General features: G+C 47.5%; 1 protein-coding gene across 1 annotated transcript; it reads right to left on the bottom strand.

Moving 5' to 3' along the window:
* Positions 1–13,795: 13,795 nt before the first annotated feature.
* Positions 13,796–25,471, bottom strand: LOC129386632 (neprilysin-11-like). Its single transcript, XM_072287665.1, has 4 exons — positions 25,322–25,471; positions 23,440–23,444; positions 19,523–19,955; positions 13,796–14,508 (listed from the first exon to the last, which is right to left on the bottom strand). Exons 1-4 carry the CDS (start codon positions 25,469–25,471, stop codon positions 14,065–14,067), a joined length of 1,032 nt encoding a protein of 343 aa, XP_072143766.1. The 3' UTR covers positions 13,796–14,064.
* Between the last annotated feature and the right edge of the window lie 1,459 nt (positions 25,472–26,930).

Genomic DNA, 26,930 nt, shown 5'->3' with positions numbered 1-26,930 from the left:
CTCAACCTAATTATCATGTATAATTTTTTTCTAAATGTAAATAAAGGCATGCAAAGAGAACGAATTTGGAAACGAAAAATTTTTTGATCGAATACGAAGCTTTTTTTAGGTAAGTGCTCTGCGTTTGGCTGAGTGTCGTCGCCCTTCATATGGCCAATAGCAGGATCTGCTGGAAATGTTTTTTTTTCGAACTATACTAGCGTGGCATTTTAGTGAATGCGGTACCTAGTCCTTCCTTCCTGAGCACAAATGCAAAGGCGGCGAGCAGGACGTCAACTGCAGCAACAGCAACCGGTGTTAGTGGTGTCACTACTGTCATAGGAGAGGGAGATGTGAGCGAAACAACGTCTATTTACAGCCGATTTGAAGAAAACTTGTAGCATTAAGGAAAAAAACAAAATTCGAGCACGCTTAAGCTTCGCCTTTAAGAGAGAAACGCGACAGCATTGAAAGACCCCTGACTGCTTTTCATACTTCCCGGTGACTGCAGCTTCTGTAACCTTAACGCTCACCGGGAAACGCTGGCAACGAACTCTATGCATGAAGCCAGGCTTTCTGGTAGAAACGTGGCCTCTTACGTGGGTCTATCTCCTGTTATTGTTTCGCACTTCCAATATTTCAATATGAGAAGAGCCGACATAAAAGATATGCGCTGTTGGTTTTTTTTTACAGCGAAGCTGTATTCCTCTACCGTCCAAAGCAATTTTCGTGTCGTAAGCAACAAACTCCCCATTCGTGGATAAATCCCGGAGATAGTGCAATGTCGGGCCGTCCCACGGCGGAGGTGAATAAGGCGTTAAACATTGCCAATGCGTGGCCCCATCGCGAAGATGGTGCGATACCGGGGCGACCCGCGGTGGAGGTGAAGCAAGCGTTAAGCACTTCCCATACGTGGGCCGATCCCGAAGATAGTACAATGGCGGTCGACCGGAGAGCGTAGGAGAAGCAGGCGTTAAGCCCTCCCGGTATATGGGGCGATCCCGAAGATTGTGCAATACCAGCCCAACCCGCGGCGGAGGTGAAGCAGCCGTTAAGCACTCCCCATGCGTGGTCCGATCCCGAAGGCAGTGCAATACTGGCCCGACCCGCGGCAGAGGTGAAGCAGCCGTTAAGCACTCCCCATGCGTGGCCCGATCCCGAGGGCAGTGCAATACTGGCCCGACCCGCGGCAGAGGTGAAGCAGGCGTTAAGCACTCCCCATGCGTGGGCCGAGCCCGAAAATTGTGCAATACAGATCCGAACCGTGGCCGAGGTAAAGCCGGCGTTAAGCACTCTCCATGCGTGGCCCCATCCCGAAGGTAGTGCGATACCGGGCCGACCCGCGGCGGAGATGAAGCAGGCGTTGAGCACTCCTCATACGTCGGTCGATCCCGAAGATTGTGCAATACTGGCCCAAACCACGGCGGAGGTGAAGCGGGCGTTAAGCACTCCCCATGCGTGGGCCGATCCCGAAGATTGTAGAATACCGACCCGAACCGCGGCGGTGGTGAAGCAGGCGTTAAGCACTCCGCATTCGTGTGCCTATCCTGAAGATAGTGCAATGCCGTGCCGATACGTGGCGGAGATAAAGCAGACATTAAGAGGGATCTTTAGCTCAGGTGCTCCTATCTCAATACATGTAAATGGAGAATTATTTTTTTCTCAGCAACCACTGCACCAAATTTCACAAGGTCTGTTGAATTAGAAGAAAAACTTAAAATCTAGTGACTGCTTGTTTCCAATTTTTTATTTGGATCGCCAGTTTTTTATTAAAATTGTTAACAGTCGGAAATTTTCAGAAAACGTAACTATGAAGTTTACAACTCTCTAACTTATCAAGGAAAATAGACATCACAGTTCTGTGAATTAAATCTGATAGTACATCTAAAGGGGACAAAATTGATAGGTTACACATGAATCTAAAAAAAATTGAGTAATGTGTAAATACAGCTTTTCCAGAACCCTTGTACACGACTCAACAAATTCACGTAAGATAAAAATTGACGTATCGGATTTGTCCGATTTGAATTATGTTGTGGCTGCCGTTTACACACCCGTGATATCTGTTCTTGATGCCGAGCTATTATTATATAATCTTCGTGCATCTATCTTTTTCAAACTTCCCAATTTTTGAAAATCCGTTTCATAAAATTCAAACCCTAAATCAACATTGCGCTTGAAACAGTCACAATGCTTCAGCTTTTTCTCTCAAATGCAACAAATTTCATTGAAATCGGTCTAGGGGTTATCTCAGAAAAGCGTTTTTGCGTTTTGCATGCATTGGAATAGGCTACGTCGGACTTGGGCCCGAGCTAAAGCCTCCTCTTAAGCACTCCTCATACGTGGGTCGACCCCAAGGTTATGCAATGCCGGGTTGACCCGCAGCGGAGGTGAAGCAGGCGTTAAGCAATCCTCTACGTGGGCCCATCCCAATGGTAGTGCAATGCTGGGCTGATCCGCAGCGGAGGTGCTGTTCGCCATTAAGAGGCCCACTACACAGATTTGCTGGTCATTCTGCTTCACAGGGTGGAAGGACACGGATGTTTTTCATTACATTTCTGTGTGGGCTGCCTTTCTCAATATTCCAAGGAATAGCTTTGTAAAGAATGAAAAACAAGGTATGAGTAACTTCGGTTGTAGAATAGGGGTGGCGTATGCATGGTTCGGAATTTGATTCAAAATTCTTTTTTTGCTAAAGCAACGCCGCACGGCGACGCCAGATTTTCTGCATCTCGGATGCCTTAACGCTATCGCGTTAGAAACTCAATATCACCTACTTCGGTGGTATCTTTGCAAGGACATAATCAGCTCTTTTTAGTTTTATGTTGCCCATTCTGGTTTACATGCTGGCATGTGACGAACAAAAGAAAACCTCAGTGCTCTTCCACTTTATGAAGAAGGATGACCAGCGATATGTATGTGGGCCCCTTAATGGTGAATTGTACCTCCGCCGCGGGTCGGCCCGGCATTGCACTATCTTTGCAATCGGCCCACCTATGGGGAGTGCTTATCTTCTACTTCACCTCCGCCACTAGTCGGCCCGATATTGCACTATCTCCAGGATCGGCCCACATTTGGGGAGTTTTTTGCTTACGACGACACGAAAATTTCTTTGGACGGTAGAGGTATACAGCTTCGCTGTAAAACAATTAAGCCAAATTACCGCTCAGGCTAAAGATTGGATTCGCTCAGCCTAGTCTTAATCGCAGTGAGGACAATTTTAGTTTGTTTCGCACACCATTCTTCATGCAGCTGCCCATCAGTGGAAATCCGTCTGTAGTTTGTTGTCCTGAGTTCCGTTGCATATAGTACTTTCGTTCACGTTGGATTCCTATGTTCTCACGCGGAAATCGGGTTTGTGGCTTTGATTTTCAAAAGAGAATTAAATAAAAGGCGTGTCCTCTGATCGAAAAGGATCTCCGATGTCTTTGTGTATAGTTGCTGCCAATAATATTCTAAAAAACGATTCATCAAATTCCCCAAACATACCGTAAAATTAGAAGAGAGTACTTGCAGTTGTGTGTAGTAGAGCGTGCTACAAAATTTGGCCCCGACAAATTTAGGTTATTCTGCACATGATGTTCTACATAAAATCGTATTTTTCGTCAACTTGAAGTTGGTTTTTTTCACTCTTCTGGTTTCCCGACTACATCCTTCGTGCCTCTCTGAAAAAAGGAAGCATGTCGCACAGATCTCACGCACAGTGCGAATCGATGCATTTTGGAGGTAACTAGCAATCCAGAATGGCTTCGGGTTCCGCAAAGCTTTACCACGTAGACCAAAGCATTGGTGGGAATTGAGTACTGGGCGTGACTGCAGCGTACCTTTGTCGGAAGAAAAGCAGAAAAGGATGAGGAAGGCGGCGACGATGTTTGACCCCAACGGTATTTGTTGATTTCATCTGATAACGATTCCTGCTACAGTAGTTCAATGTGGAGTTAAACGACATGCCGATTCTTGTGTTCCTTGTAAGTACTGAGCGGCCGCAAGCAAAAGATACATAGAGTGTGGCGTGACCTGCGACTAAGTGCTATTACAGCGAAGCTGTCTGTGTCTCACTGATTCTTCTGTGAGCACCGAAAACGCACTGCAGGAAAGCCAACTTACACATCTGCGTACAACACTACAGTTTACATTAGCAGTACCACGCCAGCGTCGACTGGCCGGCCGGTCAATGCCTAATAACGGCGCGAAGCGACGAGCTCAGCAAGAGTAGCGCAGGTGCATAAAGTTCACTGGAAGCACAAGTTGCGCCTGCTTGTCATGACACCACTATTGTAGAGATCTGAAGATCTCGAAAATACAGCCCAAACAAGCAATCAAATCACATATGCATAGCATCGGGTCGCCCAGAATTTCTTGGGTTAGGTCAGTGGTAATTGGCCTTGTACTTCGATTCAATTTGCATTGTGGGAAAACTTCACATTCAACCAAGTTTCTTTAAAAAAGGGGCTTTGGTTCCTTTTAATCTGACGTACCTGTGTATGTGTAATGTTGTCTATGTTAAAACAACGATGACACTCGTACTTGGGAATAAATTCTAAACCGTAGTGAACCTCAGTCGATCATCACGGCCGTGCAAGGCCCCACAGTTGCTACGCAGCGTCAACTGCTACGAGAAGAGAGCTCGGAAATGTGCGGAGAAAAGACCTGTCAGGTCAGGTCAGACCCTGTCAGGAGAAAAGACCACGAGAAACATGAACCTGACGCAGACATCGAATGTTTCCATGAGCTTGTCGGCTTTGGCAGGAGAGGTCTGTGCGTGCGAACGTTACCTAGTGCTTAGAGCGTTGGGCCGATGTGCTCGAAGGTGGAAATTCAATTGGAATACAGGCCATGCATTTCTTTTAAATGTCTCATTCCATACACTAATTGATATTGACACAGGTAGATTTATCTTTCCCCTATTTTCTAGCCTTTGTAATAAATCATGAAATACATGTTGTTTTGTACAATCGAACCGTTACCTTCGAGCACAACAGCCGAATGCTCCAACTAATATGTCACCATCGCACACATAATCCTCTTGTACGGAAATTAACAAGTGCTTTGACGGGTTTGGTGGACGCGCCCTGCGCCAGTTTCTCACGTTGGCTCGTCGTGCCAGTTCGCGCTTTGAGACATTGAGTTAGACTGCGCTTGTCGACGAGATCGACCCATGCTACCGAGCACATCCTTCGAAGCATTTAACGCTGCGTATTAACTGTGCGACGTTGGGCTGCCATCGTAATAGGCCCAGGTTGACCACGTTTTACCATTTCCATGGCATAGTCAAGATACCATTCTCATTTTAACATGCACCGTATGACCTAGACAAAGGTGAGTACGAGTGTATTACACTCAGCAGCACATGTCCTCATAGTCCGTACACTAACATCCTTACGCCTGCTAAGTATCTGTGAAGATCTAAACATTCGGCATGTCGTCTAAATTAACGTCAAACGAACACAGTTGGAATCATGTTGTCGATGTCATACGGTATAAATACGGATGTAGCACCATGTCATATGTGATACGGATGTCATACTGCCTCATACCGAGGTCATACCGTAAAAACTTCAAGGGAGATAACACCGTCGCAGCGCGCCCTACGCTGTATGTGCGAGTGAAGGCGTGAGAGGGGAGCCGACAATTGCGTCTCAATCTCGCCCGCGCGAAAGAGACGATAGCGGGGAGGAAGCGCACAGTCTCCCGTCGCGCGCGAGGCAACCAGCGTTGCGAGGCAACATGGGGAGGGGAGAGAGGGAGTTGCGTTCTACTTCAGGCTGCACTGCGCATTTCGCGGATCCGCGCGGTTGCGCGGCCGCATCATGAGAGCTATATGCGTTGGAGACGCAGGCTAGCTGCACGGACGGCTCCTTGATTTGTGCGTCCTCCGTGTTGTCAGCTCTCACTTGCGTTGAAGCGATAGGAAGCACGAATATCATTTCGGTTGCTGATGCTGCCGCGTTTCCTACGCCAACGTTCTTACAGCGAGTTTCCGCTGCCATCGAGCCAGATGTGTTCATGCTTGCTTGTGTGTGTGTGAGGCCATGTTGGATAATTTAGTTAGTGTGCCTACGTATAAACATAATACGGCCGATAAAACCACTATCGGCCGATAAACCTTACGGCCGATAACATCTTACTTCCTATAGCTGTACACTAATTTGCTATCGCAATTCATACTTTTCTGCAACATTGTTTCTTCTCTGCGGTTTTGGTACAAACATTATTTCGTATGCAACTCTTCTCGACGGTCCCTGTAAAGTTATCGAACCTGCAACCCTCATCTGTTGTCCGTATGTACTAATTCTATATTGGCTAAAATTCTCAGAACATGGCCCCACGCGTCATAGGCTTAGACAGCGACACGGGCACTGACACAATTTATGAAACAGGCGGGCCTCAGTGTTTAAATGTAGGTGCGAAGTGAGGGACAACCACTCGTGTTCACACTGCGAATACCTTCTTCCCTCCGTCTCCTTTCTTGTCTTTCACCTTGAACCGCCTCCCCCGTGTAGAGTAGCAAACCGGATGTGCGTCTGGTTCATCTCCCTACCATGCTTCCTACCTTTCCTCCTCTTCTTTTGGTATCCTATAGCATATCAAGAAAGATTGTTTGATTGATGCTCTACAATGGAGCTGCTGCAGCGGCCGCCCTCCTGTCCGCTTTCTTGGGTACATGCGTGCTTGTCATGACGAGCTGCAATGTGCTGTGTATGTATACACAAAAAGAAATATCAAAAGGCGGGTGAATAAACAAGGTTTGAGCAGTTTGTTCCAGCGTGTTTGTATTCGTGACCGATATGAATCCATGCGGCGGAGAAGAAACAGGAATAGTGGAATGCAAAGCAACTTCAGGGTTCTATGATCGGAGGAGCCCAATACGCTAATGAGGAACTCAGTGGCGTTTGAAACCTACCTTCATTGCATCACGACCGTTCTTTGCATGCCGCAATTACAGACGTAGACGCATGCCTCTCTTCATCCGTCGACGAGCACATCACAGTAAATGCTGCACTGAAAAAGATACACTTGATGCTACGCCGCGATGAAGTCAATGACAGTGTTGCAGGTACTCTCCTAAAACCTCTCGTAGAATCGCTTCCTTGCAACAAAAGCGTTAAGAACCTAACTGTCATTTTAAGTCATGCACAACGTGAACACATCAAACTTCTGGTTGATGCAAAAAAAAACTGCGTACGCTTACCAGAACAGCTCACTTTACCGTGTGAATCTCACGAGATGGACGTCTTTCTTCGTTGACTGTCCATGAACATCTAGGAGAACTGCCGAATGCCTCGGCGTCTCTTCATGTTACACGTTGAGAATATACGTTCAAGATTATGAGTATTAGTGCGCATTTCTTGAAGTTAGATGTTTTTATTCATAGAGGATTAGCACAGACCAAATGGCACATACCCAATGCTCCAATTTGGTGTATGGTATGAAGAACTTTATTTAGGTCCAGAGGGATCAGTCTGGGATTGATGCAGGCTGCTCCCACGTCGGTACAGAGAGGCCGAGCCCCTTTGCAGTCACACGGGCCCTCTGGACAGCCCTGAGTTGGTCCGCCAGCACTCCGCCATTACGGGCCAACGCCAAGCAGCGCCGCAGCATGTGTTCTAAATCCAGCAAACCCCCAATTTGGTGGGAAAAATTAATTGAACAGTGCTATCTTCCCAGTCCAGCATCTACAGTGATCCATGTAGGCGTCAAACAGGTCCGTTGAAAAGTGATACTTTTGTACGCATTCCCGCACTTTCAGAGACCCAAGTTGGACCGACGGATGGTACAGAACCCTGTTCCCTCAAAACATAGGACTGCGGCATTGGTTGGCGACACTCGGCAAGGCAGTTAGGTGCGCATAACATAAAATACTGGCGCTAACTTAAGCCTGCTGTTTACGTCCATAGGTTTTCCGAGACAACTATATCGTCAGAATGCATCACATATCTCTATAACTGTAGTTTCCAGAATTTCGCAATATTTGATCGCTATCCACACCGGCCCTCTTGTTTCAGTGCTTTTGAGGCACACTACAGTTACTTTATTTTACGACAACCATGGGCAATCCATGACTGTAGGGACAGAACGAACTGAATACAGGGTGTCTAGATAAATCGAGACAATCAAATGTACAGCCGTCTAAAACAAGCGCGAATATACGGCAGGGTTTGTTCATGCATAGCCCAAAAGCAGGAGTTAATGTCTCGTCGAATCAAGATGTTTTATAGCGGCCCATACGGAATGGCACATACATGGTTGCCCATATTTGAAGTAGTAACTTATAGCGAACAAAACCACGGAAACAAGAAAGACGGACAAGGACAAGCGCTTGCCCAAGATGGCGTCAGTGAGGTTAATTGAAGAGCAGCACACAGATTCAGGCGCATGCCCAGCCGCATGCCCAGAATTAGCACAGACCAAATGACACATACCCAGTGCTCCAAGTAGGCGTGAAAAAGTTTCATTGAACAGCGGTACCTTCCCGGTCCGGCGCCTACAGTGATCAATGTCAGCGTAAAGGAGGTGTGTAGAAAAGCCGCACATATGTGCACATTGCCACATACTAAACCACCCAAGTTGGTTCGATGAGCGGTGTCGAGGTCAGTTCCCTCAGGACAGCAACCCAATGTCCTGCCCATTCGCCCATTGGCTACCCAGTGACTTAGGTAGGTAGTAATGTGTTCAGAGACAAACATACAGTTAAGCTCCGGGAGATTGCGTCCAGGGCCCTATGAAACTAATGCCCTAAAAGATGCTTTAACTCTCTGTGATGCTGGGCGGAATCGAACCCACGTCACAAGGTCTCCTCAAGGGCAGCAACCCGACTCTATAGCAGGCTGCAGCACAAATGCACTGGGTATGCGCTGCTTTTCATTTAATGACTTTCACGCCAACGCTTCAGCGAGCTACGTCATGAATGCACTGGGGATGTAGCACTCTTGAATAAACATCTCGCAAAGTTTGGTCACTGAGTATGCGCCAGTGCGTGTGCGGCAAGCAAGGCAACAATTCATGCGTTCGCACGTACCGGCGCGCATGCTTCTCGTCAGAGGTCAAGCGCAGACTGCTGGGGAGGGCCACTACATGGCGTAGACTGTGCTGAAAGAAGTGCGGTAAGGAAGGCCGGCTACCGCATGAATTGGTTCTTAGCGTTGGCCACACGCGGACGCACCACGAATTTCGGAGGCTACACGAACGTTTCGCGCCACCGCCGCTAGATGGCACTGAGTGTTCTTGGGGAAGAGCGAAATAGGAGTCCAGCAGCAGTGCATGCCTTATACGCAACTCGTTTCTCCGGTGACAATACGCTGTGTGGCGGCGTTGATTCAGTCCTAAACGCATTACCGCCGACAATCATCCTGAGATGGGTTCCATAGAATTATTTTCTTTATTATGAATTAAAATTTATTTTCACAGAAGCCGTTCCTACCTGAGCCCCCAAAATTTGTCTTGAAACCTCGTCTCTGTTGTCTCGTCGATATTCTTTTGACAGCCTGACCAAGTATATAAGCTCGATGATTCGGTGGCTAGCCGTGTAGGAACATCGGCTTAAGAAGGAACGTTTAGCTTTAAAGATGCAATTGCATTACGCGTCAAATACTAAAGCGTTCTCTCTGTGGGACTGATTGATCAACGTAGCTGAAAAATTTCTTCTGCTTGAATTCTACCCCTGCCTGCCAAATTTTTTGGGAAATCTGACACTCTTTTCTATACACCTTTGAAGTCCTGTTAGCTTGCAGAATTTCGGTAAACTTTTAGTTTTTAGTCCCTGACAGGGCTTTACGCGACATCCCCGGTCCACGAGATACAAGTATGGAGGCTCCATTGTCTAAAGAGTTAGAAGCTGCTACGGTCCACTGTAGGTGTTCTGCTTCTCCAGGGCCCGATGGCATAACATGTACTGCTTTGCGCCACCTGGGTCGAGAAGCACGAAGAGAACTCCTCAGCCTCTTTAATCGTTCATGGCAAGATGGTGTCGTCCCACTGGAATGGAAACGCAGCCGCTTGGTACCGCTACTAAAAGCAGGAAATTCGCGGCTCGAACTGACATCAATCGGCCTATAGCACTTGCCAGCTGCGTCAGGAAGCTCATGGAACGCATGATCCTCATGCGTCTCGAATAGTAGCTAGAACACCACAAAATTTACCCTGATTCTATGGCGGGATTTCTACGAGGCCGTTCATCGATTGACAGTGTCATCGATCTAGTGTCATCTGTAGAACAGCAAAAATCTTGGAAACAATTATCAGTAGCGCTCTTTTTGGACGTGAAAGGCGCTTACGACAACGTTTCCCATCAACCCATTCTAGACGCACTTTTGACAATCGCACTAGGAGGGCGAGTATATCGATGGATCAGAAACTACTTGACACACAGGTACTTGTTCGTACGTACGGAAGATGGTCTGACTACCGACCACTACATATGCCGAGGAGTTCCCCAAGGTGGTGTTTTTAGCCCTATTCCTTTTCAACCTCGCCCTTCTTGGGCTGGCCGAATCCCTACCGGAAACGGTGAGTGTCTCAATCTACGCCGATGGCATCTGCATCTGGTCATCAGCGGTCACTCGCCTGCAGGTTCGCGAAAGGCTACAGAAAGCAGCAACCCAGGCATCTCACTACCTTCACACACAAGGCCTTACCGTCTATACAGAAAAATGTGCGTTAGTCGCTTTTACACGAAAAGCGATGTCTCGTTATCCAGTATGCATCAATGGGCAGCATATCTCCTGCAAAAGAAATCATCGGTTTTTGGATGTCATTGTGGACCGGGACCTCTCTTGAAGGCCTCACGTTGCCCACTTGAAGAAGTTCACATATGTTGTTCATGTCTTAAAGTTTATCGCCGGAAAAACATGGGGATCGCCAGTGGGCTCCATGCTACAGTTATATCGAGCACTTTTTATCGGATTGCTACGTTGTAGTTCTCCCATGCTTGCTAAAACATGCAAGTCAAATATTCGAGAACTTCAGAGCGTGCAAGCACAGGCACTACGTGTTTGCCTAGGCCTTCCGCGGAGCGCCTCAACAGCAGGAACCATTATAATGGCTCGAGACCATCCGATCACGACTTACATTGGCACCGACACGCTTGGGGCCCATGTTCGTCATGTTTCACAGATGCAATCAAGCTCCCTTGTCTGCCTGCCAGAACGACAACCGCAGGCGTCCTTCTCCAACCAGGTCAGCATCCATCGTGCCTGTCTACCATCGGGCTTCACACCCTCGGCACGTTCAACCTCTGCTTTGTGGTGTTTAAAACAACCTCAAGTGCGTCTTACGGTTCCAGGGATAAGAAAGAAGACCGACCTGCCTACCTTGGCCATGAAGCAAGCAGCTCTGGATTGTTTGAACACTTTCTACTTTGACCGAGTCCACATATATACGGACCGCTTTCCCACTCAGACCAGCTCCACCGGCGCAGTTGTTATACAATCACGATAAGTTAACATCCGATACAAGATTTCTCACATGACAACATCTGCCGGGTCGGAGCTTGTTGCCCTCCGAGGTGCCGTTGATTACATTACCAACCAACACGCTAATCGGTGGGCAATATTCTGCGATTTGAAGGGGGCCTTACAATGTCTTTTGTCATCTCTTCGTCGCGGGTCCTGTGAACAACTAGTGTTGGAGATACGAGAAATGCACCATCGTATGATAGCGAAAGGACACGACATCGTGTTTCAGTGGCTGCCTGGCCATTGCGGTATCTCCGGCAACGACCTCGCTGACGAAGCAGCTAGGAAAGCACACGAAGGAGCAACCCTTTCTTCTGTACCTCTATCGCGGACCGACGCAGCCCAACACCTAAGCAAGGTAGCACACCGTATGACATTGGAGAAGTGGCACACACCTGGATTCACCCAAGAACGATTGCATTCCCTCGACCACTCTATGCAACTGCGGCTGTTACCAGGGCTTCTGCGAAATGAGGAAACAATGCTGTGCCGCTTACGCTTGGGCATCGCATTCACCAATGCATGTACGTTCTTGATTGGAATGGCTGATAGCGCCGACTGCCATGCTTGCGGTGTCGAGGAAACTATAGAATATCTACTGTGCTACTGCCCATCTTTTCAAAACGAAAGACATGACCTCTGCACAGCTCTCAATCAGCTAGATAGAACACCGCTCACCTTGAGCAAGATCTTGGGACCATGGCCTCGCATATCGCACCTACAAAAGGCCACAAAAGCGCTGCTGCGATATTTGAAAGATAGTGGATTGAGTCAGCGTCTGTGATCCGGACTGAGTGACCGAACGATATCCCCAGTAGACTTTCTCTTCTTTTATACTTTTCACCCCCTTTTGCCTTTCCCCAGTGTAGGGTAGCCAACCGGGCTCAGTCCTGGTTAACCTCCCCACCTTTCCTTTATCATTTGCTCTCTCTCTCTCGGTAAATTTTTGAACACCATGGTTTCCTTAGAAGACCATGTCTGCCGAAGCGTATCGGGCATGCTGTTTCAGACATTTGCTTCGACCCTGTTTCCTGCACTGATCTCTAAGATAGTGCAGTCTATATACAAGTGCCACGGGGGCCACTGGGCATGGGCTAATTGGGCCACTAGATAAGTGCCACCATACATGCGCCCCTAGTACTACTTTGTGAGTGCCACTGGGTACGTGTCACTCGGTGTGTTCTCTTTAACGAATCTGTTTGACGCCAGCTTCGTTGTGTGCCACCGGATATGTGACACTGGGGCCACCGAATATCTGATGACACTGAAGAATATGATGATCGTGATCGTGATGATAAAGGTGGTGACCATGATTATTACGATGACGATGATGAAGTTAATGATAACTGTGGGGAAAAAACATTTGGAACGAGATCTAGGCTGTAGTTCATGTCGATGACACGTTGCCACTTCGGCACGGCTCCCACAATAAATTATGCGGTTCATACGCCCCGTTCTCGACGCTAACTCAGGCTAGGAAGACATTGTCTGTCATCAACTTCTATACCTTGAATCAGCATTTACCCTTTTTTGCATTTTATGAAAATCGAGTTTGTCCTAAATTTTAATCACGCGTAGCGCCCTAACCTGCACAAGTGAACCTTCTCCTCTTCCAAGCTAAACTATCTGAATACGATGTCACAGCGTCCGTTAAAATAGAGCAGACTCGGAGGATCCACATTTGCTTAGATATCATCGGCAATACCACGACTCAATTTAAAACTCTAGCACTAAAAAAAAAACCAAAGCAAGTATCAACCAGTCATCAAAGGAACAGATATGTCTGGCCTTTACATTTTTCTGAAAGCGTGTTCATGCCATCAAACAGACATAATTATATTGTACAAAAGCACACTTTTAACAGACATGTGCGATACAGGTGAAAACTAACTGGAGTGATTGAATATATGCTTCCGATAATGTACTTTTGTTTTCATATCCTTCAGCGTACGAGCATATATTACAGTCGATATCTTGTAATCCTCCTATCTTGCAATCGATATTTCGCGTTTTGGGCAAAACTGCGACTTTTTGATATCCTTCCCTAATGGAAGTTATTAAGGAAACGCCCTCATTGTGCGAAGAGTTCAATTACTTTACCCGGCCCCTCCTTATGGCTGCGCCTCGTTCCATGACCAGCGAGTTTGGATCTGCCGAACGTCTGTGCACCTGTACGGTGTCACCCTCCGCAGGAAAAGCTGAAAAGGTGGAGCGAGCATTTCTGCGGAAAGCTTAAGTGAAGGAACACTTGATTTGGACCTGGCATAATAGATAGAGTAAATGAAAGAAAGATCCATCCGGAAGAAGTGACCCTTGGAAATGTGGTACTAGTCACTATAGATGAAGGAAGCAAGGAAAATAAATTGTTTGCAGCAGTTAGATTTAATCGCAACACAGACGAAACATGCAAGGGACAGCACATAATATAATTTGGAAGCAAGAAAAAAAAACATGCATCGCAAGTATTCGGTGCGAGATGGCACTCAACCTTCAATATAGCCTTAAAACCTTTGGAAATGGACACAGAAGTACATATATAAACATTAACGCGCGAACCTATCGCGCCTATTCTGCCACTGCAGCGGTCGTCGGCTGCATAGTACATTGTTCTCTCCCATTTTTTTTATCGTCTTCAGTTACCAAAGAACGAGCACTTGGGACCCCACGACATCATGGGAGAGTCGCGACGGCACTTGAATGCCCGCCCGAAGCTGGCCATACGCTTCAGAACTTCGCCGCAACGGCGTCTGCGCGGGTGCAACTGACCGAGCCGGTCGCCGTGCCTGGACCGGCAGGTGGAGCGACAGTAGACCAGGAAGAAGACCATTTCCGGCGAGACGGCCTTTCGCTGACCCGGGAGCCAGATGCTCTTGCGCTCGCCGTCTTCCGCCGCAGTCTGGCCTCCTCGCTTGCTCCCCGCTCCGAAGGCGGCCGCGTAGGCGATCTCAATCGCGGCCACGTGCGCCATCATCCAGCTGCTGTCGTTGACGCAGTCCAGCTTGTTCTCGAACGACTCGAGACTGGAGCGAGACATCCAAAAGCGCACGTTGCGATCCGCGTCGAGCTGCGTGCCGTGCTGGTGCGAACGCAAGAAAGAAGGCATCAGTGACTTTTGGGTTTTTCTTTCGCAGCGTAACGATCATATTCTCGCGACCGAAAGCTGCATCCCCACTCGAACACACGAGATTCCTTGTCAGACAGGCGCCAAGCAACGCGCTCTTCCTAACTTCCATTTGCGTTGCCCGCTGATGGGCATCTCTAATACGCGTGAAGGTATTGCACGAAGGCGCTGAAGCAGGGGTTCGCACGATTGACACGACTTGAGCGACACCGCGGACGAAATGCGAAGAGTCGTTATATGCACAACGTACGCGCAGTTTGCTCTTTCTTTGGCTCTTCTGCGAATTTTTGTGGTGGTTCGTAGGAGGCTAGTGGTGGCCCGTCTTTTTCGACGCCGATTGCAAAAGCGCCGATTCAACGGTCACGCGGTGTCGGGAAACGAAGTTTCGTGGCACGTACGTCGCTGAACGCCAATTTTTATAGCACTTATATAACAACTTTTATGCCATTACGTGCTTGTCCGGCAATACCTTTCGGGCGTCGAAGTGTATGACAGTTTAGATGCGGTGGTGGAGTTAAGAGAAAGACATCCCTCGACTCGCGCCACTCTCACCCGCCATTGTGGTGGTGGAAGAGCGTGCCGGAGCAGGTAGAACATGGCGTCGCCTTTTACGCCGTCACTTGAGTCAGCACACGTGACAAATGGACTCATACAGGGTGCTTCTTTGCGATATGTACCGATTTCTCTAAACATTGCCTTTCGCTGACCACCGCAGTTCTAGCTCTCGAACTAAATTACTTGATGAGGTCACCATTCCTTCTAGAAGAATTCAATATGGCCAATTTATTAAACAGCATAATTACACTATTTATCCTTTTATTTATTTCTCTTACGGCACATATTTCGATTCACCAATTTTAGCCGGTGAGTTCCCAAGGCATTATCCGCTTAAGACGAATTCACAGGACTACACCAGTTTGAATATATTAATTTTCAACGTGTCCGACTAAACCCACTGGCGTTTCTGGGGGCGCTCGACTTTCATGCGACCTCCGATATTGCTTTCCCCGCATGGTTCACGCCTCCCGTAATTGGGCTTCGCTGCGTGGTTTTCTCCTGCAGTGGTCATGGGGTTGCAGAGACGGTGGGAACATTGCGCTACTAACGCCACCTCGCGGCGGGGTTCATCATCATCAGCCTGGTTACGCCCACTGCAGGGCAAAGGTCTCCCCCATACTTCTCCAACTACCCCGGTCATGTACTAATTGTGGCCATGTTGTCCCTGCAAACTTCTTAATCTTCTCCGCCCAGCTAACTTTCTGCCGCCCCCTGCTACGCTTCCCTTCCCTTGGAATCCAGTCCGAAACCTTTATTGACCATCGGTTATCTTCCCGCCTCATCACATGTCCTGCCCATGCCCATTTTTATCTTGATTTCAACTATGTCATTAACTCGCGTTTGTTCCTCACCCAATCTGCACTTTTCATATCCCTTAACGTTACACCCATCATTCTTCTTTCCATAGCTCGTTGCGTCGTCCTCAATTTAAGTACAACCCTTTTCGCAAGCCTCAAGGTTTCTGCACCGTACATGAGTACTGGTAAGACACTGCTGTTATACACTTTTCTCTTGAGGGATAATGGCAACCTGGTGTTCATGATCTGAGAATCCCTGCCAAACGCAGCCCAGCCCATTCTTATTCTTCCGATTATTTCAGTCTCATGATCTGGATCCGCGGTCAATACCTGTCCTAAGTAGATGTATTCCCTTACCACTTCCAGCGCCTCGCTACCTATCGTAAACTGCTGTTCTCTTCCGATAGTGTTAAACATTACTTTAGTTTTCTGCAGAATAAATTTTCAGACCCACCCTTCGGCTTTGCCTCTCCAGGTCAGTGAGCATGCATTGCAATTGGTCCCCTGAGTTACGAAGCAAGGCAATATCATCAGCGAATCGCAAGTTACTAAGGTATTCTCCATTAACACTTATCCCCAATTCTTCCCAATCCAGGTCTTTGAATACCTCCAGTAAACATGCTGTGAATAGCATTGGAGAGATCGCGTCTCCCTGCCTGACGTCTTTCTTTATTGGGATTTTGTTGCTTTCTTTATGGAGGACTACGGTGGCTGTAGAGCCGCTATAGATATATTTCAGTATTTTTACATACAGCTCGTCTACACGCGGATTCCGTAATGCCTCCATGACTGCTGAGGTTTCGACTGAATTAAACACTTTCTCGTAATCAATGAAAGCTGTTAAAGGGTTGGTTATATTCCGCACATTTCTCTATGACCTGATTGATAGTGTGAATATGGTCTATTGTTGAATAGCCTTTGCGGAATCCTGACTGGTCCTTTCGTTGACAGAAGTCTAAGGTGTTCCTGATTCTATTTGCGATTTCCTTAGTAAATACTTTGTAGGCAACGGACAGTAAGCTGATCGGTCTATAGTTTTTCAAGTCTTTGGCGTCCCCTTTCTTATGGATTAGGATTATGTTTGCGTTCTTCGAAGATTCCGGTACGCTCGAAGTCATGAGGCATTTCATATACAGGGTGGCCAGATTTTGTAGAACAATCTGTTCACCTTCCTTCAACAAATCTGCTGTTACCTGATCCTCCCCAGCTGCCTTTCCCCTTTTGCATAGCTCCCAAGGCTTTCTTTACTTCTTCCGGCGTTACTTGCGGGATTTCAAATTTCTCTAGACTAATCTATCTGCCATTATCTTCGTGGGTGCCACTGATACTGTATAAATCTCTATAGAACTCCTCAGCCACTTGAACGATCTCATCCATATTAGTAATGATATTGGTGGCTTTGTCTCTCAACGCATACATTTGATTCTTGCCTATTCCTAGCTTCTTCTTCACTGCTTTTAAGCTTCCTCCGTTACTGAGAACATATTCAATTCTATGCGCGGCGGGGTTACTCTGGCGCAAAAGGGAGTAGTCCGTTTCTCTTTCGGGTTGGCATCAGCGAGCTGTGCGGACGTTCCACGCGCTCGCCCACCGACCGCGGGACCATCCCAAGAAAAGCTTCGGAGCGAGGCACTGGAATGGTCGAACCGAATCGTTCGAACGCGTGCCGTTGAGTCGCGGTAAGTCGGCATGTGCTCGACATGTCGCCCGACCATCGGGTGTCCTTATGGTAATAATTCGGCTGGCTAGATTGGGGTATAAAAAGCAGAATATATGCCCCTGTGACTGTCTACACTACTGTACTGTCATTCCTTCGTCCCAAGTGCAAGTGTGAGACTCCACACGTTCCAGTTACTTTCACGTTTTAATGCATAACACATCGTTTTCTTTAAAGGGCCTCACCAGGCAACATAGGAAATTTGGGTTATACGATGGAAGTTCTTACGGGCCCTCTATGAAAAGCTATGCCGCAAGATTTTTTTTTTCAATATGGTTACGTCAATAGCCGAGATAGAAATATTTCAGCGCCAAAAACCCACGATTTCAGGAGGCGAGAGCCAGTGCCAAGAGCGACACACTATCCATTTGGCCCGTCTAGCCTCCGCAAGCGAAATTCCTGCCCTGGGTTCTTCCCTACCGGAGCTCGAAGATCGCCTGACACGTACGTCACGGGGTCCCGCCTTCATTTCTTTTTCTCGTTTTTTTTCTGCGCGGCGCACATACACTGATGGCGTCGCTCGCGCACTGTTGCATTTGTCTCGTTTTGTGCAGGAAATGGTTTTAAGCGCCGTGCACGAGAACACCCGGCTACCGGTGTAAGTCAGTGCTGCGCGAATACTGAGGTAGATACAAGCGGGTCATAGAGCCTGATTGCGTGCTGGAACACGGTAGAAAATGACAAACTGTCGTTGACTGCGCGCGCAACTGCACGACGGGAGAACAAGCAGACAAAACGGAAGTACATGTCTCTTGCTGCGGTGCGATGCAAAACAAGAACACGCAGACATTCTGTTTGTGTGTTGTATTGTCTATTGAAGCAACAGATTACACAAATACCCAGATGTTGCCTTGAATAATTCTCGAAGTGACGTATGAAGCGACGTCACAGCGTGACGTAGGCGCATTTGTGCGATATACGTCGACTCTCCGGCTGGGAGCGCTGATGGTTCGACGAATGGGGAACATTCGACATGTTCCAAAGAGGCCGCGCGACTCTAGTAAGCACCAACGAAACGTCGTTAAACGGAGCAAATCGCGCGGCTGTGAATAGTAGTACTTATTTTGGTTAACATACTACGTTAAAAAGCCTACTGCATTGTTTTTGATGGTTTTGATATTTCCCTTTCTGGAAGGGGGACTGCCATTACGGTACGTGATATACATATGTCGCCTCATATCAGTCTCGAAAGAAAGAAACAGCCAGTGCAACCGGTACACAACGGTAGCCAAGCATGTTTGCTGCCATGTCAAACGAACTGACTGCATATCCTTTAGAAATCCCTTTTATTAGTGGCGATTTGCGTTTCTAAGTGACTATATGAGCAACGCAGGTCAGAGTAACATCGATAATGATTTCCACAAATGATGAACGAAGGTATTCAGGACATAACAGCGGCGTCATGCTTTTGCGTCAAAGTTTCTTCTGGCTCTGCGGCAGTGTCTCCCCTCCATAACGTTTTAAGAAGAGGACACTGTTTTATGGAGAGGACTACCCAAGTGGTGAGCGTCGAGTGTATTGATATCATCGCCGCACTTGCGTACTTGTTTTGTGCTGACAGGAACAGCATTTTCTTCCACTAAGCTATCCGAATGTCTCGTTCAGCCCAGATGCACACGGAGCCGCGGAATGTACTTCGGAAGTTGAGCTAGAGTGAACGAGGTGTTTCCTGTTCAGTAGATTCTTTTGCTCGACGTCTGCTACAAACCAATCTACCGCTTCCACGTCGTTCCGCATATCCCAACGTTCGGCTTCAACCAATCAGCATCGAAGAGCATCTTTTGTGTTATTTAAAACGTGGACACGTTGACCGCGCATTTCGTGGCAGCAGAGTGCCGCCGGGCAGCCAGCCCACAGGATATGGGGAAGAGAAGGTCCGGCGTTTCGCTGAACTCACCGCGTAGTCGTACGCCTTGTAGAGGTGCCTGGCAAGCACCACGCCGAGGCCTCCATAGTTGGCGGACGGCGGGCCGTCCAGGTAGAAGAGAGGCTCCGCGAACGCCGCCATATGGAGGAAGGCGGAGTTCCACCAGTGGTCGTACTGGACCAGTGTGGCGTACGACAGATGTCGGTGCAGCAGGGAGTCGTCCAGGGGCCAGTTGGGGACACGTAACTTGTATCTCCTCGCAGAGTCGACCCAGCCCTCAACCACCGTCGTGTACGAGGACGTACGCCTCCTCTCCCGCTCACCGATTCGTGGCAGTGGCGGCGCAGGCAATTCCGGACGTGCGTCAGATATTCGGTTTCCGACGCCGCCTTCGGTATCGTTCGCATTGCTGCCGCTGACCTGGGACTCCTTCCGTGCGCTGCGTCCTCCATCACCTGCGCTCCTGTGTGCAACGAATACCGTGTTTTTCGCACCGAAAACCACCGGCATGCAAGACGTACATGGGCTCTTATATATTATTTCCTAAGCATGGCACCCATGGCGTATTTCGGGATATTGAAATTGCCACCGGCGTACGCATCCGCTAAAGGCATGACCTATGAGATTAGTTTCCATTATCAACAGGAAGTCTTCGCTATAGGACGAATTTTCGACGTTTCCAACTTCCGCCATTCTGACGTTGGACTTGAATTAAAGAAGCTTTAGCAGTCACGTGACCAAATAAGAGTTGACATGACTACGGATTTGACAATATGGCGGAATATGACGTGGTCAAAATAGCACCACGGGTATACCCTTGCTGAGCAGGGTCGAATCATTGCTTAATGAAGGAACGAAGCGTTCTCGATAGACGAAATCACCTGTAAGTTGTTAGCAGCATCCTAAATAGTATCCCCCATTTTCAGTGATCTTGTCCATAATCTAACTAGTACTGATTAATTAAGAAAAGAATAACCTTTAGCAAATAAGTCCTGTGGAAGGCCGCAAGGTGCATGAAGGTACGCGAAGACTAAAAAATTTAATGGGAATTCCTGAGAGAGAATTTTACCCTTCCCTGAACTTCGCGCCACCTTGCGGGTTTCTGTGAAACGGATTTGCCATATCTGTGAAAACGTGCTTCGAGTTATCGACTAATTCGTACTCGCTCAATTGATCTGCTAGCCTCCTGGTTAGCTTTCCTGGTAGAGAGGCAATACAGGGAAGATGTATGTCCCGGGTGCGCTTTCTGGACCTGGACAAGTTCTTGTTCAACTAAGACTCTCTAATTCTGAGAAATTCGTATAAAAATTATTAGCGATCGTGGTCGCACGTGTCAGTGTAAAGGTGCGCACTGCACATTCAAAAACATAATCCCGGACTGGTTACTGCGCGCTACGTTCTCCATAACTGTTATTTCTATTCTGCGCTTAAAATAAAGGTGAAGCGCAGCCAAAACGGCGAGCGAAGGAGGACAGAAAGGAAGAGTTACTCTAGCTGCAAAGCGCCGTAAACATTGATGATATGTAGTGCCAAGTGGCACTATGTAGGGCCAGGTGTGGCCAAAGAGCGCCAAATCAGTGGTGATGGGCACTGAATTGACTAATGGCTGATGTGACGTGGCTGTAGAGAGGCCTAAAACTGTGAGCTATAAATTGCCTGAAATACACAAGGAATAAAAATATGAGAATGACTGAAGTAGGGTATGGTATAAGTATGGGATGTATAACAATGGTGTTATAGCGTTACATGAATATAAATCGACAGGTAATTGTTGTTGACGAGTAGCACAATAACCTCAGTGGATACCTTGAGCACAAGGGCCCGGAGACATGTGCTATAACAAAGGTTGACATCGCAACCGTGGGCTCTCGCAAGAGGCCGTGTAACGAATTTCTTGGACAGAAAACATGGAGCGTGTCAACGTCATTTAAAAAGGCAAAGGTAGATTGCATGTCAAATAGCGGTTCTCTGCCTAGGAACAGTGCCAGGTGAAGTGGTATACAGTGACTGTATGCTAAAGGGAAGTGTTTTTCCCTCTCGACTTGTATTTCGCGGCATTCTAGGAAGACATGCTGAACAATGAGTGTCTCCCCACATCTACTACACATTGGACGTTCACCGCCAGTCAACAAAAAGCTATGTGTACCGTAAGTGTGCCTTATTCTGAGACGACAGAATAGGACATCACTTCGTCTGGACTTGGTCAGTGATTGCCAGTATCCTAAATGTGGCTTAACTATGTGGATTTTATTAAGGGTTTCAGCATCCCACTTATGCTGCCAGTAGGTTCTCAGTTTTTTTCGTAAGTATGGCTTTAGGTCTGAGACCGGAACGGCTACGGACATGTTGCAAGCTTTTGTGTCTAAGGAGGTAGCAATTCGGTCTGCCAGGACGTTACCTTCAATACCTATGTGTCCAGGCACCCATATCGTTACATGTTGACCAGAGGCATAAATAGTACATCGGAAAGGGAAAAGACTTGCAATTACTGGATTTATGTGGTTGACGCATAACATCAATGTTTTCACAACGATTAATGAGTCTGTGTATATGACCGCGTTATGTAGTTTTAACTGTGCGACCACAGTGCATACGCCTCCGCTGTAAAGATGCTTGTTTTAGGGTGCAGAACATCGGCCTCGGAAAAGAATGGGCCGATGGCTGCATATGACACGCCAGCATGTGATTTAGACGCATCTGTGTAATACTCTGGAGAAGGGTACTTAAATTGTAATTCCAGAAAATGCATATGAATGTGCGCCTCCGGAGCGTGCTTCGTTACCTCCACAAATGACGTGTCACAGTCAATTATTCGCCACAACCACGGCCGAAACGGCTTGGCAGAGGCCATTAGACGATTTTCATGAATAGGAACATCCATCTCCTTGCTCAACTTTCTCACACGGATCGAGAATGGCTCTCTGGCTGTAGGTTTGTTATGAAAGAGTGTTGCAGAGGTCATATCGTTTATCGTGGGAAAACAAGGATGGTTTTTGTTAGCATGTACTTTCAGCAAATAATTAAATTAAATATGACCGCTGCAGATCGAGCGACCATTCATTCAATTCGACATAGATGCTTTGAATCGGACTCGTCCTAAAGGCACCGGTGGCGAGGCGGATACCAAGATGATGCACAGGGTCCAGCATCTTGACAGCACTGAGTGTAGCTGAGTGATACACAACGGCGCCGTAGTCTAACCGCGATCGTACAAGGCTCCTGTAGAGATTCATGAGGCGTTTCCTGTCGCTTCCCCATGTTGTATGTGACAGTATTTTCAGGATGTTCATTGTTTTAAGGCATTTGGCTTCCAAATACTTGATATGAGGAATGAAGGTTAGTTTTGAGTCGAGTATTATGCCTAAGAATTTATGTTCAGTGTTGAGTGGTATATGTTGTCCATGCAGCATAATATCAGGATCTTGTATCAAGCCTCTCTTTCTAGAAAAAAGTACACAGGAGCTTTTGAGGGGGTTTAGCTTGAAGCCATATTCATTTGCCCATTTTGAGACCTTGTTCAGTCCGAGTTGGACTTGGCGCTCGCACACTGCAAGGTTACAAGACTTAAATCCTAGTTGCACATCATCTACGCATATTGAATAAAACATGGAGGATGGAATGACTTTGTGAAGGGAATTCATTTTCACAATGAAGAGGGTGCAACTAAGCACGCCCCTTTGTGGCACACCATTCTTTTGAGTGAATAGCCTGGATAGGGCATTGCCCACTCTAACACGGAACGTGCGTTTAGTCAAGTAGTTTTCTATCATATTTAGCATATTGCCTCGTACGCCCATTGCATATAGGTCTCGGAGGATTCCGAATCGCCATGTTGTGTCGTAGGCTTTCTCCCAGGTCGGGAAACACAGAGAGAAAAAACTGTTTGTGTACATAAGCATCTCTAATGTTGGCCTCAATGCGAACAAGGTGGTCTATTGCGGACCTACCCTCGCTGAAACCACATTGAAGGGGATCAAGTAGACGGTTGCTTTCCAGGAAATAGATTAGAAGCCGATTTACCATCTTTTCATATAACTTACACATAGAGTTTGTTAGTGGTATTGGCCTATAACTACAGGCTAATGCGGGGTCTTTGCCTTGCTTATAAATTGGGATGACAATCGCTTCTTTCCCATGAGGATGGAATACGCCCAGATACCCACATGGTGCTGTAAAGAGACAGAAGTGTGTTCAATGTTTCTGGATGCATATTCTTGATCATTGCATACATTATGCGGTCACCACCTGGTGCTGAGTTGCTGCAGGAAATGAGAGCAGCCTTCAGTTCAGCGAGGTTAAAGGGACAGTTGTAAGGTTTATCTGCTGGGCATTTTTGTTCAAGGCGCATTCGCTCTATGCGTTCCTTGAACTTTAAGAAAGTTGGCGCATTTAGGAAAGTGTCATGCACTAGAAATATTTTAAAAATCCTTGCCCAGGAAATTTGCCTGATCTTTCATGGTGTCGCCTTGAGCGTTTACTAGAGGAAGCGGTTGTGTTTCCCGGCCCTTTAATCTGTTCACGCTGTTCCATACCTTACCCTCATCCTTGTACGAATTGATACTACACATGTACCTTTCCCATCTTTCTGGCTTAGCACGTCGACGTGTTCTCCTGCCCTGTGATTCTGCCTTCTTGAAATTAATGAGGTTCTCCGCAGTTGGAGAGTCACGAAGTAGGCCCCAAGCTTTATTTTGTTTTTTCCGTGCCTCTTTGCATTCGTCATTCAACCAAGGCAAACGACGCTTATTGCTTTATGCATTCTTCAGCGGCGTCAATTATAAAACGAGTCAAATATGCCACAGCATCATCTATGTTTAAATAGCTCAAATCATCGTGCTGTAAATATGTAATCTCCTGAAACAGTTCCGAATTCGACGAGTCGATTTTCCGTCGGGGAAACTTTGGAGGCAATTCAGCGCGTTTTGTTAAATTTAAGAGAATAGGAAAGCGGTCATTTCCGTAGGGGTTTCTCAGGACCTTCCAATGAATGTACGGCATTAGAGGTGAAGAGGCTATGGGTAGGTCTATTGAAGAATATGATTTATGTGTAGTGCTATAAAAGGTGGGTCCTTTTTTATTCAAAAAAAAAACTGCACCGGTACCTAAAGTCTTCTATAGTGCGCCCTCTTGCATCACAGTGCGAGTCGCTCCATGGCGTATTATGGGCGTTCACATCACCAGTTAAAATGAATGGCTCCGGAAGCTGATTGACTAGCGTTTCAAGTTCCCTTAGTTGCAAGCGATGTTCGGGTGGTATGTAGAGGGAACAGATTGTAACCAACCTGTCGAATAGAATTGCCCTAACCGCTACTGCCTAAAAATTAGTTTGAAGGTGGAGGTGTTGGCAAGCAACTGACCTCTGAGCTATAATAGCCACGCCACGAGACGCGGCATGGCCATCGTCGCGATCTTTGCTGAATAATGTGTATTGTGTTAAGAAATTTGTATTTGATGTTTTCAAGTGCGTTTCCTGAACGCAGAACAGCCTAGGGTTAAATTCTCATGTTATTTCCTTGGTGTCATCTAAGTTGTATAGAATGCCACGGGCATTCCAATCAATAATTTGTACAGCCATTTTATTCGGATGAGAAATGTTCTGTGTTCAGGTGTGTAGTGGTGTACCTCAGGTAACAGGACCGTCGTCTGGCCCTGTTATGGGTTTTTTGTCTGTATTGGCGAGCTCGAGAGAGCCACGCCGGTTTTTCGGCACCAAACGTGCCGGTGTTGTGTCCATTGCCTCTTGGGAAGCACTGGATGCCGGCGCGTGCGGGCTCCTAGTTTGTTTACTAGACCTCGCCTGGCGAGGCGTGGTCTTGAGGCCCGACGTACCCGGGGTAGCCGGCCTCTGTGTCGTGGTGGGTGGAGCAGGTTTGACTGCTGCCACCTCGGGGGCGGGGGATGCCACAGCCAACGACTCACTGTGCGCGGGCCGGGCAGGTGGCGCAGGCCGGTGCGACGCTGCTCCCTGACGCGTCGCATCGGCATACGTTGTGGTGTGGAACGGCGAGCACGTTTTACGTGCTTCCTTGAAAGAGATGTTTTCGTGTACTTTTAGGGTGATTATTTCCTTTTCTTTTTTCCAGTTAGGACAAGTTTGTGAGTATGCTGGATGGTCACCATCACAGTTCACACAGTGCGGTGTCGCTTCACACTTGTCTGATGCGTGACCTTGAACTCTACATTTCGCGCATGTGAGTTTACCACGGCAGCTCTGTGCTCCGTAGCCAAATCTTTGGCATTGGAAGCATCTTCTTGGATTAGGAATATGTGGTCTGACAGCTATCTTTGTGTATCCGGTTTCTGTTGTTTGTGGCAGGTTGCAAGTGGCAAAGGTGAGGATCAGGTGCTTCTTCTGATGATGATGCGCTGCACGTTGGTTACATTTTGCTCTTTCCAGCCTTCTAAAAGTTCTGTTTCGGACAAGTCGATGAGATCTGCATCAGGTACCACACCGCGTGCTGTGTTCATAGATCGATGGGGTGAAACGGTAACAGGAATATCTCCAAATACCACAAGTGTGTTTAGTTTGTTGTGCTGTTCTTCATCACGGATCTCAAACAGAAGGTCTCCGCTCGCCAATTTAGTGACCTTATAGCCTGGGCCAAGTGCATCAGTCAAGCCTTTTGAGACAAGGAATGGGGATACAGTTCCAGCTGGTTTTTCAGTTCTTTCGCTATGCACAATTTGGAATCAGGGGAAAATTTCTTTTGGTTTGAAAAGGCTTATAATTTCATCGGTGCGTCCCCTTTTTTGAGGGTGAGGATCAAGTAGACGTGGAAAAGCAGGTGTTCCCATAATATTTTGGTCATTTTCGGCGGCAATGGCGGCCACTCACCACGGAGCCCAACATGATGACGCTGTAGCACTTAACGTGTAAGGCTGCAGACGCCAGCGGTGCATTGCTGCTATAACCTAATATTACATATTAAATTATGGGGTTTTACGTGCCAAAACCTCTTTCTGATTATGAGGCACGCCGTAGTGGAGGACTCCGGAAATTTCGACCACCTGGGGTTCTTTAACGTGCACCTAAATCTAAGTACACGGGTGTTTTCGCATTTCGCCCCCATCGAAATGCGGCCGCCGAGGCCGGGATTCGATCCCGCGACCTCGTGCTCAGCAGCCTAACACCATAGCCACTGAGCAACCACGGCGGGTAATATTACATATCCAAGGGAGGGCACATACACAAGGTTAACCCTAGCCACCTAGGAAAATTAGGAAGTGACGGAAGAGAAGAGATGATAGGACAGTAAAAAGAAAGAAGATAGGAAAGAAAAAGATTGAAGAGGGGGACAGGAAAAGGCGACTGCCGATTTCCCCCGGATGGGTCAGTCCGTGGGTGCCGTCTGCGTGAAGCAGAGGCCAAAGAGTTGTGTTGCCTCCGCCGGGGGACCTTAACGGTCCGAACACCCGGCATCGGCTCAACCCCCAGGAT

This window comes from Dermacentor andersoni, chromosome 4 (assembly GCF_023375885.2).
Source record: "Dermacentor andersoni chromosome 4, qqDerAnde1_hic_scaffold, whole genome shotgun sequence".
Taxonomy (NCBI): Eukaryota; Metazoa; Arthropoda; class Arachnida; order Ixodida; family Ixodidae; genus Dermacentor; species Dermacentor andersoni.
The sequence above is the reverse complement of the archived record's forward strand: the minus strand, read 5'-3'. Positions and strand labels throughout refer to the sequence as shown.